The sequence below is a fragment of the Lissotriton vulgaris genome, chromosome 6 (assembly GCF_964263255.1).
Source record: "Lissotriton vulgaris chromosome 6, aLisVul1.2, whole genome shotgun sequence".
In the NCBI taxonomy this organism is placed as follows: Eukaryota; Metazoa; Chordata; class Amphibia; order Caudata; family Salamandridae; genus Lissotriton; species Lissotriton vulgaris.
In genome coordinates this window covers 1,182,289,190-1,182,304,570 of record NC_141694.1, presented here as the reverse complement: position 1 = coordinate 1,182,304,570, position 15,381 = coordinate 1,182,289,190, and the positions used below count along the sequence as shown (strand labels likewise).

The 15,381-nt window shown below is 41.5% G+C and overlaps 1 protein-coding gene across 4 annotated transcripts in view; it reads left to right on the top strand.

Moving 5' to 3' along the window:
* Positions 1 to 15,381, top strand: part of UTRN (utrophin) — a 1,497,630-nt gene that overhangs the window by 570,628 nt on the left and 911,621 nt on the right. For all 4 annotated transcript variants that reach the window (XM_086927281.1, XM_086927282.1, XM_086927283.1 and 1 more), the window contains 3 exons: positions 7,313 to 7,463; positions 8,499 to 8,674; positions 10,319 to 10,451. In XM_086927281.1, the coding sequence (XP_086783407.1) occupies positions 7,313 to 7,463; positions 8,499 to 8,674; positions 10,319 to 10,451 (460 nt within the window). The remainder of the gene's footprint in view (positions 1 to 7,312; positions 7,464 to 8,498; positions 8,675 to 10,318; positions 10,452 to 15,381) is intronic.

Sequence of the window (15,381 nt, the reverse complement as noted above, 5' to 3'; positions counted from 1 at the left end):
GGAGAGCATGTATGAGGAGAAAAAAACCACAGTGATATGCTAGATTCTAGCATGCCACTTAGTAATTTAGAAATAAAATTTCATTATGAAAGCTCCAACCTTACAATCAAAATGTTTATAAAAATAATATTAATTGGTGTATTAAATAATGTATTTTGTCATTTGTGTTTTTCTTTGGCGTAAATTTGTTTCTGTACTTCTGTGCATGTATTGTTTTGAAGTTCAAACCATTGAAATTGCATGAGCCAATGTTGCTGGCTTCCAGTGATGATTCATTGGGAGGGGGTCAGCAGAAGTCCAAAGGTTATGAATGGCTTCTCTAGGCCCGTTGAGACCATTAACTACCTATATCTAACAGAAGCTTTGCCCTTGTCTCTGCCCATACCATTTGGGTCGAACGAGCTGCCTAGCCATTGAAGATTTCAGTCATTTGAATTAAAGTATTTGCATGCATTAGTTATTACAAACTGGAAGGGTTTTGAGTACATCCGATAATGGAAATATTTCATAATCAAAAGGTTCCTGGATGTCGTTCTTCTGTGTCTTGCCTCTTGAGTAACACTTCAACTAAGGTTGTTGTATAGGAATATAATTCTAAAAATGGGAAAGGGTGCTGCCTTGTTGTATCCGAAAACCAGCTTCTATTTAACACCACATGCCCTTTCCCACTTTGGCCCTTTTGGCTAGTAGAAAGGACTAAGTAGATTATGTAATTAAACAAAATAGAATTGCCGGGTTATTGCAATTTATCAAGATATATCAGTATAGCAGCAAAGTTGGTTGGCCTTTCACATGATACCCCGGTAGTAAATAGTAATACTGGGGTCGGTGTCTCATGTTGTCAAGCATAGTGTTCACTATGAAATTCACTGGCGAGGGGGTTCAAATGACAGATTCTTGGAGTGGATTCAGTCATGTAGCGTGCCTTTTTAGGTCTAACTGGTAGGCTGATCTCCATGCACAGATCACCCACTGGGAGAAACGTATTGACATTAAATGAATAAGCCATACCTCTACGGCAGTTTTTCCCAAACTATGGGTCGTGAGCCGATTTTTTTTGTGGGTCTTGAAAGTGCAACCAATAAATAAAGATGCCTTTAAAATCTGTATTTAACTTGTCACACTTGCTGCGTATCAAAGAGAGAGGTGAAATGTCAGGCTATGTCTTTTGACAAAATGCTTCTTATATTTTTTAACACGGGAATTGGGGATTGGTGTTTACGTACTCCTCTCACTTTGCAGTCAGAGAAAGAAAAGTTGAGTGATTTACGTGTCAGTCTTGCTGAGATAAATGCAAACGATGTGTTCACATTCATTAGTTAGGAAAGCAAAAAAATAAGCACATTTTTGCAATTCTGAAGTGTGATGGAAACGATGATTGAAATACGATTGAAACAAATTAAGACACTTTACTTAATGATGTCAAATGACAAATATTCACTGAAACCTGATTTCCACACATTATTATTTGTGTTCAGTATAGTTTTTTGCGTAAAACTGTATGTCTATGCAAATGTAGTGGCTGTTTCAAGGGAAAATATTCTGTCTGTAAATGAGAGCGCGCCACCATTAGCCTACCTCATATCAATTAATAGCTAGCTGGGTCGTGAAAGTTTGACATGCTAAAATGTGGGATTTGATTCTAAAACAGTTTGGCAGAACTGCTCTATAGGATCGTCCTTCCGTTTTTGAGCTTTTCACCTGATTCAATGTTGCTCTTGTAAGTACAGAGGGACGTAAATACTGGGTGATCTCGGGGACAATCTCACTTATTGCACGTTCACCTCCATTTTTTATCACAATTGTGCCAATGAACTATTTATGGTGTTCTACAGGGTACGAAAGAAAGTACTTTAAAGGCACTATAGAAGACAACAAGACTGTCAACGATGTTCCTTTCCCTATCCATGGCCCCTTACCATGATACAGACGGAGAGCTTTTGAATGGCTGCCTCCTTACTGCTAGGCATGCATGGGCACCCAACCATTCAGCATAAAAATGGGAGGTATCCTGTTCAATCAAGCATTGACTGTTTACTAGTATGGAGAGCAAGAGGTGATGGGACAGTTATACATTCTTGCTGTTGTTCTGTCAAGCAATGTTGGAAGGATACAAGGTCGCTTCTTGGGTACTGTTGCTCGATAGGGCTTGTCTCCGAGCAGGTTTTTATTGTAAGTTATGCTTCCTAAGAAGACCAGTGTGCCTGCCCCCATCTCCTCAGCTCTCGACTTTCTCGTGACAGTACATCTCTCGACTTTAGTCACCATGTCTCACGTTTAATAAATTCTCATTTCATGCCAAAAGCAGCACAATATTTCTCTGCCCGAGCTTCATCCTCTCCTCTGCTGACCATTCTACAAGACAGTTTCAGATTCTCTTTAGGGAAGGGCTGAGCCACAAATGCATGCCTGGCCCCTTTTTTCACCAGCATACTCTGTAACCACATGGAAAGCTGCTGGTAATAATGATTCACAGTTTTAGCCCACTGCTGAGGGTTATGCTGGTTGTTAAAGGCCCTGAATCCAAATGATAGGCCCGAGGCACAGTCGCAAGGGCCTATAACGTGGGAGGAGGCCTTTTAACAGCAGGTGTGGCACGAGGCAGAAGCAGCTATAAGGCTACTAGAACACTCCACCCACTGAGGGTAAAATATTCTAAATTAAAAGGGGAGAAAAAGAAAGCCCCGAATACCTATACCAGCCATTATTGTCCCTGCGCCACTTCATTGCCTTCAGTGAAGCTTCCAACATTTTAATGATCTAATACCTTTTATTTAATTGTCCATGTAGATCTAGCAAACCATGACCTTTTCAGCATTGACTCCTGTGGCACTATCTAGTGCAACAGGTCCAAAAACGAGTTTCTCTCTCGTAGTTTGTGAACATTCACTGTAGAAACATACCATGTCCCAAAACTCATTCTGTTTGCCATTACCAATGTAACAAATGTGGCCTCCAACAGCAAACATTTGGACCTCTTCATGTTTCACAGACTTGCTTCATTTTGCTACTTGGCAGCTGCTTTGGGATTCCTCATCTCCAAACTATTTGCAAAGTTTCAAACTTAACGCCGATCTGTCTCGATCGAGGCAACCTTCTCTTAGTAGTTGGGGGGTGGTGACTGGCTGAATGCCCCATCAACCTATTCATCAAAGGGTGACCCTGTTATGTTCAATACAGCAGTCCTTTCAGATTGCACAGGTGTTGCTTTGGATAAGATGCCGCATGACTGTGCAGCAACGTGATGCTTGCCCATTCCATGTGGACACTCGGCTCTACTGGTGAAAGCAACTCTTTTTGACCACTTCTTTTTTTATAGAAAACGACCTGAAGCCTTGCTTAATTCACAATATTATCAGCAAAGCAGCCACAAATCAGTCTTACCTACATGGAAAAAATGTGAAATATTGTGAATAATGAGACACTTTATCCGTTTGCCTGATGAACTGTTAAACTGCAGCAATTGATTTTTACATTGACTCAATGCATAGTCTTTGAAGTTAATTTAATTTTGATAAATTAAGTTTTGTACCTTTGAATTTTATGCCTCATTTTTCGCATCAAGTTATTACAGCTTCTATCGGAATTCAAACTGGACGTGGGCCAGACCCTGCAACAACAGTCTGTTTCTAGACCAGGCTGGGCACGCAGCCAATGTCTTTGCTGAATAATTCGAAAATATCCTTTTAAGGGCTTCTGTACTTGGAAGATGCCCTATGCAAAGGAGTCAACTTTAAACTGCCCGACTGTGTCGGGAGTGAGTTTACAGTGCTGTAAGTCCTGACCTTTGACCTCTGTAACTTCACCAGAATTAACACTGTATGTGACAGAGAAGAGTCACTGTATAGAGGGAAGAGTAATGTAAGGCTCGGGCCCTAATGTGGGAGTAGGGTGACAGCTTTATCTTGGTATGTTTGCTTCATTGCGGCGAATAGAAAATGTCCTTTAAGAGCACTCGGTGTCCCGCTTTATACTTGCCAGCTATCCATCTTGATGTCTTTTTTTACCTTATAATACTTTGAGTATTTCTATGTGAATGACTCCATTACTGCAAGACTCTGGTATGTTGTTGGATATTGGCGCTTTAGACATTTCTTACTGTAGGATTACTCGTGTACTTCTAGTAAGTTTACTTTTTTTTTTTTTTAAAGAATCACCAAGTATATCTTTCTCTTGGAAAACTCTGCCAGCATTAGGTTCTGAGTAATTCCATGCATAAAAAGTATGACTGCAGAATTTCCACCTAGAAGCAATTGTAAATGTTGTCTACCATGGGAAAATATTTGTCCCATGGAGTGAACCCCTTTCCTTATCCTCATAAGTAGGGCAGTGTTTCTTTCTTGTTCCACCCTGGAAACAGACTTACTTCTGCCCTTTATAGGAGTCTATTAGCACGCATACCGATGGTGCGAAAATACCTGCTAAGTTATGTGAACACATTTAAACGTTTAGTGTAATAGCTGAACATCTACTGTTGTAGGTTGAACAACCCAGGAAAACCTAGAAACTCATCACTAAACTTGAATTTCAACTCGTAATATTCACCAAATGCATAATACCCATGATGGATATATAAATAGCTTTGGGAATTATGCCTGGGAGCTGTAGGACTCTGCACTCACTGCCTGCTCCCACCACTAGAACAAACTACCTCTGTGCATGTGTCCCCCGATAGAAACTAACAGCACAAGAACACACACTGAGTGCATTATCATTGCACTTTACCACGCCATGCACCCTTTGCATGGAAAGTAGCTCTGTTGTTCAAGACCACCTTCATCCCTAGCGCAGGAGTACCAGATTTAAATGCTCCAGCTGCCCCAGGGACAGGTACACAATGTCCTCAATTGCACCCTATCCATGCAGCTCTCTGAACTAAACTCCACTCTTGATGGATTGGACTCTTCTGCATTAGACTGCTTCCTTCTGTGAAAAAGTAATAAAGGACTGCGGGCCAGATGTATCGAAATACACTTTTGCGATTCTCAAATAGCGATGTTTAAGGAATCGCTATTTGAGAATTGCAAAATGCTATGTATGTAGAAATTCGCTATTTTTTAGCGATTTCTTAAAATTCCTTAATTGCGATTAGCAAATTGCTAATGGCAATTAAGGAATAATTTCCCATTCATTTCTATGGGCCAGGAGGCCCATAGGAATGAATGTGAAATTGTTCTCAATTTGCGATTTGCAATTTGCTAATGGCAAATTGAGAATAATTTCAAGGGTGCAAGGGTGTCCAAAGGACACCCTGTTGCACCCCTGAAATAAGCATGGGTGCACATGTGGGGCACATTCCCTAAGGGCATGTATGTGCATCAAATGGCACTTTGAAAATTGCTAAAATGGGCATTTTTCAAGAAATTCGCAAATTACCACCAACTTGAAGTTGGTGGTAATTTGCGATTCCTTAGGGACAATTAGCAATTTTTTTTGCATCATACATTGCATTTAAGGATTCACAAATTTTGCGATTTCTAACATGCAATCGCAAAATAAGGAATCGCAAATTTGCGATTCATTATTTTGCACTAAAATTTGCTACATACATACCATTTTGCTCAAATGAGTTCGCAATTTCGGCGTTTGCAAACCCATTTGAGCTTCATACATCTAGCCCTGCATCTTCACTATAGTTTTGAGAGTATACCAATTGAGCATTGAGAGATGTTTCTGTTTTTTTCGGGGGGTAGTGGCAGTATTTGTTCAGAGCTTTTTCTAAGAACTTAAGAGCGGAGCCTACTTTCGGTAGCCCAAGATGTTCTCAGCAGTGGAAACTTATGAAAGGTAACATTTGTTCGTCGTTCTCCCTTCTTGCGTTAATGTGGCGCATTTCAAGTGGAAAGTGGGCACATTACACTTTGTTACTTTTTTTGGAGCAGTCATGCAAATATATCCAAATACAGTTACAAAGTAAAGTGTGCCTCTTGAAGCCTGAAATTTGTTAAAGAATAGCAAGGAGAGAAAAAGATGCTGGCTGCCAAATGGTAACTTCCAGATGTTAAAGTTAGACATAAGTTACACAAGGAAAATAAAATTGGTTGGGCCTTCCCTTTAAGTTGTTATTTTTTTGTCTCTGTATTGTAGACTTAAACACCTATGTTTATGCCATTTTTAAATGATTTACTCTAAAATGGCAGTGCTTTATGTGAGAAAAGGTTATTCGTGTATGTTTATGTAGAAATGCACTAGTGCGTATATATGCCTTTGACAATGCAACGATTTTGGGTGTTGGTGATGAGTGACAATGATCAGTGGACTGTTTGTGTCCTGTCCCTTACAAGCTGAGTTGATAGCCATGCTTCGCCACTTTATTGTGCTTGGAACTCATCAAAAATATGTGAACTACACTTAAACAAAATAATGGTTACAGAAGGGCAAGTTGTCACCCTCATACACAACACAAAAGAATTTGCCTATAGGCTCTCTGCCCGCAAACGCGTACAGCTGGGTAACTGGGCCTGCCATAAACAGGCAAAACCTACACACGTCTCATCATTAACCCCTTCCATGCTCATGACAGAACGGTTCCGTCATGAGCGTCGGTTGAGCTGTGCTCATGACGGAACGGTTCCGTCATGAGGCGATGGACTCATTAGAACCTTCAGCACAGCGTGAAAATTTGCGCCGCGCTGAAGGGTTAAGAGGCTCCACTCTGCAATCTTCAATAACGTAACTTACACTTCAACCTGTCAGCAGCTTCAGAGAGCTGGCCTCTTAGTTCTTTTCCGTCTGTAGTCTGTGTTGCATTTTTATGTTTATTATTTGTTTAGTTTACAAGAGCTGTGGCATATATATAAATGGGTCTCTAGCCAGACCTAAACAGCGGAATCTTCTTTCTTGTGGTTTGTTGACTTGACAGTGTGTGAGTGACTGCAGCAGGGGCGGTCTTAGGCATGTGCAAGCTGTGCACCTGCACAGGGCCACCAAACCCCAGGGGCCACCACGTCAATAGATATCCTTAATATAATAATCTTCTGAGGATGGATACATATTTGCGTGGCGGCCCTTGGCAAGGATTTGGCGGCACTTCCAAACACCCTGAACCCCCTCTTCACTGGCCTCCATGCTCCGCCCCGCCCGGACGCCCTCTTCCGGGGCCCCCTACTACGCTCCCTGCCCAGGGCCACAATGAGCCTAGAGCCGCCCCTGACTGCAGCTTCAGACATGCCAGCCAAAGCATTATCGTTCACATTCAGGAGTGTAGTCTGCATGTAAGGTGTATATACACATAAGAATCGATTTTTGTTTATTTTTATCCTATTTTGTTAACCAAGTTTACAGACTGTATCATATTCATATCTCCCATCAGTGGCTCAGATAAGGATATTGAAGAGTGGAGACAGTTTCATTGCGATCTGAATGATCTCACCCAGTGGGTGACGGAGGCGGAGCGGCTGTTGGGTGATGGCTATTTGCCGGATGGCAGCCTGGATGTGGAGAAAGCAAGGATGTATCAGCAGGTGAGTGGAGATCTTCCAGTTTGCAGAAAAAGTGTTGAGTGCCTTAGTACATCATTCATTAGAGTTTCTTCTGTTTAGTAATTGGGAGTGTTTTTTAGGGGAATAATTAATGCTTTATGCCTAATAAATTGAAAGCCATGTTTATTTATCCTGTTTCTAAGTACTTCTCTGTTACCAGGATTTGATTTGTATAGTAGTATTTTGCCCCAGTGCTTCGAAATTGTCTGTTATTGAGTAGGACCATTACTTCTTTATTTATTTTTTGTCAAATTACATGCCTTATATATTGTGTGAATGGGCATGCTACTGGTATTAATTATCTTAAGAGAGAGTAGTTTGGAGAAGGCAATGTTGTTCGCAGTGTGGGGCTCTGTGTTTTATTGACCTCTGAAAAATAGCTTTTTCTGGTAAAAAAGTGCCTTCTAAATGCACAACATGGCACACGATCTTAATACATTTTTCTAGCATGCATTAATTTTCGAATGTACCTGGTGATAGGGTAGAACATTACAGGTGTTAATCTGTCCCTCATACCGATATCTTCTCATAAACTAGTGAGGCTTATTGAGCAATTGCGGATTTCTAAGCAGTTAGTTTCTAACTGTGATTCCATGCAATTGTTTGCTCATTTTAGATACTGGTGGGCTTTTCAGAATCTTTGTGGTCACTGCTTGCCATCAGTACAAATGTATGCACGTTTAGCATTTTTATGTGAATGACTGCACCATTGAAAAGTAGTGCATGTCCGAGAAAGTAGTTGGTGCCTGCTCTCTATGTGTTCTATTTATTGTTTTTTATTAGTCAAACCTGAGATCATGGCCAGGACATCCTGATATACAAGATACAAAATTGTGACACGTATATCTTTTCTGGCACATATTCGGCTGTGTTTTTTTTTACAAGAAGTATCGTCTTCCGGTAGCATTGCATTTGGTTTGCTGTGCACGGTTTTGTTGATCTTATTTCTGGGGCACCGTTTCATGGCTCCACTGTCATGGCCACTAACAATAGCACAATGTTATCTCCTTCTGGCAGGAGCTGGAGCAAGGATTGAGCAGCCACCAGCCTTGTTTTTTCAACCTGAACCGGACTGGAGAGGTGATCCTACAGAAACTCCCCAGCACTGATGGAAGCTTCCTGCAAGAGAAGCTGGCTGCCTTAAATAAGAGGTGGAAGGCAATATCTGCCGATGTCTCCGATAGACAACAGAGGTAACGTTCTCAAGGTCGATGTAGAACAGCTGCTTAAGAAACAGGATACTAAACTCCACAAAGTTTGAGCTTTTAAATCTTTGCTCCCTACTTGTGTTGACTCATCAATTACCTCTACAATACCTTGTTTTAGATTCTTCAGTACATAAGTCAAAAGAACTAGTTCTAGTACAAGCGAGCATCAAAAGATCTGAAACATGATTATCCATATATCTGAACGATTACCAATCTGACTGCCAGCTGCGTAAATCTGAGTTACCTGAATGTTTTAAACGGGGGGAGGGGGGGGGTTCTGAGTGACATTAGATAGAGAACACGATTGAAGCTCGAGTTGTCTATGATATCACTCAGAACCCCAAGCTGAAATACGTCCATGTGACTCAGTTAGCCATCTATAATATTATCTTCTGCATAACAGCACCCCCATTTATTTGCCAATCCTTAAACCTGATAGGCTGAGGCTAAGGATTAATGGGGGACCCATACTTAATATGACCTGTTATCCCTGTCCGAAATGTGAAAACATTCCTTACCTTACAAACATCTATCATCTTCATTGCATTTTTATACTTCTGTTTCTGTGCTTTCTGCATTCAGTCAAAGCAAACATGTGACCCTGCACTGAATGGCTGACAGGCTTTGTAAATGAGTATGTATGATAATAAACTCAGAAATGTATGTATATTGCATAGGATTGCAGGTCCATTCCCCAGATTTAAATTACAGTGCAGTTGCCTTTGAATGGCCAGTCGCTAAGAAAATGACAGTCCTGACTGTTCCACTGACCTGCTGCTCAGCTGCGCAGCGGAAGTAGTCAGCCACGGATGTCCAGATCTAGAAATCTGCGTCTCCCATACATGGATACTCCTGTTAGTGTCTGATATGATTGAAAACGGTACAAAAGGGGGTGGTGATGGATGGAGCATCTGAATCCATCAAACACTCACACCCAGTCAAAAGATCTAGGTTTAATCCATCACCGTTCTTTAGCCCACTCTGCCACCCCAGTTCAGACATGGCTATATGCAAATCAGTCTGACCCTGTGCCTCATGGGAACAGTCCAGCCCGAACTGCCAAGCCATGTCTTCCCTGGACAGGAAACAAGCTTCCGAGGACCGGTGTCTGGCATTCCAGCCGTCTTCAGCCCGGCTTGCTTGAATCCAGTGGCAAAGTGAGCAAGGGACTCACGTCTGAGCATACCCTGCCACACTTATGGCGGCCAAAAGCGGTACAAAAGGGGGTGGTGATGAATGGAGCATCTGAATCAATCAAACACTCACACCCAGTCAAAAGATCTAGGTTTAATCCATCACCGTTCTTTAGCCCACTCTGCCACCCCAGTTCAGACATGGCTATATGCAAATCAGTCTGACCCTGTGCCTCATGGGAACAGTCCATGATATGATTGAAAGGCACCTTGAGTCATTGCAAAGAGGAATGTTTGACAATCACTTTCTATTTGAAGGCACGCAGTGCTCGATATACAGAAACCATTGTTTGACTTATCGTAGGCTCAGTCGCTGAAGAAGTAAATTGTCTAGATCCACATGGCATTATTAACACTGTGAAATTGCCACTTAATACCTCCATCTTACAAGGTTGTTTTGTTAAAATATGTTTTTGAATTTAATTTTCTTTACTAGGATGAAGGAAGAAAGCCCCCAATTAGCAGAGTATAAGAAGAAGCTTGATGAGTTTAGCATCTGGTTAGAGAAGGCCGAATATGCTTCTAGATCAGGACCTGCTTATGATGACAAACAGCTTGGAGAGCTTAAGGTAAAAATTCACTTTGTATTTTAATCAATGCATAATCCGGATTGTTTTTGTAATGAGAGCAGAGAATGCATATTTTCACACATTTAAAAAGCAGAACTGATGAAGTTGTTTTGAAGCAATCTTTCTCTCCCTTCCTCGCTCTCCCTGTTTCTCTTTCTGCCTTAATCCCTCTCTTTCACGAGTCATGCAAAGTCACATATTCAGTCTTGAAGTATGTCTAATTATCATGATTTGCATAAGCTTGCTGTGCATAAAGTAGTGCAATTTCTGAGAATATTCTGTTTTAGGAACTAACAGGCACATGCATCAATGTTGGCTTTTGCGATTCCTTAATTACGATTTTTAAGGAATCGCAATTAAGGAATCTCAAAAGCCTATGCATGTAGAAATCGCTTAAAAAATAGCGATTTCTGAACATTCCTTAATTGCGACTCGCAAATTGCGAATCACAATTAAGGAATACCTCCCCATTCATTCCTATGGGCCTACAGGCCCATAGGAATGAATGGGAAGACATTCTCAATTTGTGATTCTCAATTAGAGAATCGCAAATTGAGAATGCAATTTCAAGGGTGTCAAAAGGACACCCTGTTGCACCCCTTAAATTGATTTGTGCACATATGTTGCGCACACACATGCCCTAAGGGCATGTGTGTGCGCAACATGAAACTTTGAAAAATGCAAAAAAGTGCATTTTTCAAAGTTTTTGCAAATTACCATGAAGTTCAACTTCAAATACTCCTATTAGCGAAATCGCTAATTTTTTTTTACTTTGATGCATTGCATTTAAGGAATTTCAATATGGGATTCCTTAAATGCAATCGCAATTTAAGGAATTTCAATTTAGAGATTCCTTAAATTGCGATTTTTGCATTTGGGATGATGCATCCCAAATGCAAAAATACTGGTCGCAAAGGGGCAGATTCTGAGAATCTGCCCGTTTGCGACCGGTTTTTAGCTGGATGCATGTGGCTGTGTAGGCTTTGTATGTTCTTATTGTACCTTGGTAAAACTTTCAGATCCTTAAGTTGGTGGGCCGGGCTCCTTTAAAAGAAAAATGTGGGACTTTTCAAAGTACATTTTGTAACTTATGGTTAGAAAGTTAATGGTTTGTACATAGTTTGCCAGGTGATGATGGAGGCCATTATAACTGATTTTGAAAGGTTTGAATTTGTATCCCTAAATTGTACCCATGTGCTGGCAAATTTATTACCAACTGGCCCGACCAAAAATTCAGAAATGTTGCTTGCAGTTCTATTTTCTATGTAATCATGAACATCAAAACATAACAATTTGTGTGCAGTCCATGACATATTGAATGTGCATTTCCTCCTTCTTCAGGTGGTGTCAGGGCAGCTGGCTCGGGTGCTGCTTGGTTTTTCCACCAAATTTCCTATGTGGATTGGGTATCGGTCTTAGATACTTAGATTCTTGATGTACCCTGTTATTCATGTGTGATGAGCACTCTGTGTTCTTGCCTATATCTGCGTTTCATCGGGGGTTGGTTGTCCTTGGTAGTGAGCCCTCTCTTTCATCGTATGTGCGGGCTGCCAGGAAATATGCTTCTGGGAGCAACTTGGATTGAATGGTCTTCTTGGCTCTCCTTTAGCTTCACAGTTTGCCCGAGTTTCTGTTTGCTATATGTACTTCATTTCCACTGGTCAATGGTTCTCAACTCTTGTGGGCTGTTTGTGCCCGGCTATTAAGGTGTCACCCTGTCTTCAATAGTGGAGATTAGGGCGTTGTCTTGCAGAGTATGTGAGTTGCTACTATTCATTCTGTTTTCGTGGAAATGGTGGTATGAGAGGGTTGCATTTTAACTGGGAGGTGGATGAGTTGGTGCCCTTGGTCCAGGGTGTTTTGTGGTTGTGCCTTTTGCGAGCCTTTAGTACCAGTGCACCTTGCTGGGTTTAGCAGATAAATGAATAGTGGTTCCTTATACAATAATCTCAACAAGCAATAGTTGAAGCTGAGTAGCATTTGTAATCAAAACATACAGTAAAACTTAACAACGATGTGGGTGCCAGTGACAAATGTGCCCGGTGCTCTCTTGTTTGATGCACACATGTGATGAAGATGATTCGTGTGCACAACACCCGTTAAATTCTAATGCACACTTTCATTGGTTCTGTGCTAGTCTTCAACTTATAATTTAACGGGACATGCAGTTCTTTCCTACATGATATGCACAATGATCATCTTCCGTGCTCTTTGAAAAATAAATTGTTCTTTAGAAGTTAAAAATAAATACATTAGTAATCAGTCTGGGAGTTTCAAATATTACCAGCAAGTGTAGCAGTGCTTTCATTTGTCAATGAAACAAACCGCGACAATCGTTTTGAAAGAGAATAGATCTAGGAAAGTTCCTACTCTCTTCACTTAGGTTTTACCATACTGAGAGACATCTCTCAACTAAGCTAGGCAATTCACTACAAAAGCCGTTCCAGAGTTCTTTGTGCTAATGAGATCCAAAATGGTAGGTCTAAGCTTCAAGTACATTCTTCAACCTCTCGGTCCAAACTACACCCATGTACTGCCTGCTCCAGACCCTGAAGATTAAAGAAAGTAAATCCCACCAGTGTGGGTACATTTCGTCCCACACACTTGTGTATAAGGGTCCGCGTTGTCTTTGAGACCTCTTCCTTCAAAGAAACGCGCATCAAAGGTCCTCTTTGCCAGGCAGATGTAACAGGAGAGGCTTTGTCAGGGAACGCTTTGCAGAGAGGCAGAAGGTCATCTCCCTTCCTTGAGTAGGAAATGGTGTAAATTACCTGTGAGACGCAGGGATCTATGCCGCAGTAAGGGAATGCATGTACCAGCCTAGATTAGTTATTTAAAAGAAGGGAAAATGACAATCATATAAAAGTCACTTTAGTAGCATTGAAAATAAAAAGGAAAATGTGACTGCTGGGTTCATTTCCCTTTGTTACTTAATATGTTGAAATAAATACATTTTAGTCATTTCATAACTGAAGCAAGCAAAACTAACCTTTAAACAAATAGGTACACTTTTAAAAGACTGCTGCTACTTGAAAAATCCTAGCCACAAGCCCATATTAACTTCAGGGTTGTAAGTAGAACATTTTATTTAGGCGAATACCAACAAGGCAATGAGATTACCATCTAGTAGCTTTGCATAACTTTAAATCTTTTATTGGAAGGGAGAAACAAGATTTCATCTCAGCTGAGGTAGGTTTTTCTTCAAATGTGTGTGGTGAACGTTTTCTGTACATTTTACTGAATTACAAAAATATAAAAACCGCCAATTTCACAGCATTAAAAGTTTTCATGACTTGGGGAAAGGCACATGTAGCGTGAAACTGTTCATCTGTTCTTCGCCCCACCAAGGTCCAAGAACCAAGTATCCAGAGTCCAACAGCTCAAACTATTTCAGAGGAAAGATACCAAAAAGATGGTTTAAAAAATACTATTTATGCTTTTAAGGAGACAACAGTGAAAAGAATAGTAAACAGCTGCACGTATCACTGTAACACATAGTAACCATGGCAGTAACACATAGTAACTATGGCAGTACGAGGTATATTCAGAATGCTTACAAATAACGCAGAGGCACCATACATAAGGGGGCATCAGGACTTTGTATCACCGATTTAGAGACTAAAAGGCAAACCAGTATAATCACAGATCCGTTCAGTTCTCAGCAAATGAATGGAATGTAACAGATTCTAAGGCAGAGTTTTGCCAATAGGGCTCCGTATGAGCCAGCTATATTGGATCAACTATTGTGCAGTGGAAACCTTACCCCTATGGGGCGACGTCCTGAGAGCCCAAAAATATGATTATCTTTACATTAACTGGTAGACTGTTTACTCCAAAGGCACTTGTTTTCTGCCACTTAAACTTATGTTTTAACCAGTTATTACATAATTTTCCATTCATCCGTCTTTCCATTTACCATCTTTCATGATTCAAAGAATAAATGTCTCCCCTACTTGATCCCACTGATAGAAGTGATGCTATTGCAGTCACTTAACATGCCATATCACACATTCGGGTGAGGTCTACTTAAAGACAGTTTTTGTCGATTATGGAGGTTGTTCCAAGAGAGAGTGTTTGTAAACCTGTAACAGTGTTATGGATCATGCCATGCTTCACATTATGTTGCGAACCAAGGAAAAAAGCCATTGCATGAAGTTCCGTGCTGGATACCGGACGAACAGCGGCACTCCTGTTATTAGATCTGAGTGCCGCGTTCGATACGGTGTCTCACGAGATCCTGTTGCGGCGGCTAGAGGAAGCAGGCGTTAGGGGGTCTGCTTTGTGTTGGTTCCGGTCCTTCCTCTCTGACAGATCATTCCAGGTCGCGATCCCACCCGGTAAATCTACCTCTTACCCGCTGACTCTGGGGGTCCCACAGGGATCATCTTTGAGCCCCACTTTATTCAACCTTTACGTCAGACCGCTGGCTGCGGTAGTCAAACGCTGGGGCCTGACAATGGTATCCTATGCGGATGACACGCAGCTGGCGGTCACGTTGAGTGGGGACTCAGCTGTGGAGGCCCTCAAGTTCTGCGAGGGGTTACGTGCGGTGGCCAATTGGATGAATCAGAACTGTCTCCAATTGAACACTAAGAAGACAGAGGTCATGGTGGTCGGAAAGCAGGCAGGATGGTGGAATGATAACTGGTGGCCTCCCGAATTAGGAATGACCCCTTCTCCTGTAATGGAGATAAAAAATCTTGGGGTCTGGCTGGATCCTACCCTTAGTTTCACCTGCCATACTAAGAGGGTGGCAGCCTCTTGTTTTGGCATAATCAGGGGCATCAGACCTGTACTTAAATTCTTCGATGCCCCCACCAGACAGCTTGTGGTTCAAGCCTCTGTACTATCTAGGATAGACTATGACAGTGCGCTTCTAGCAGGAACTAACCAGGCTGAACTCACGCGGCTGCAGCGAGTGCAGAACGCC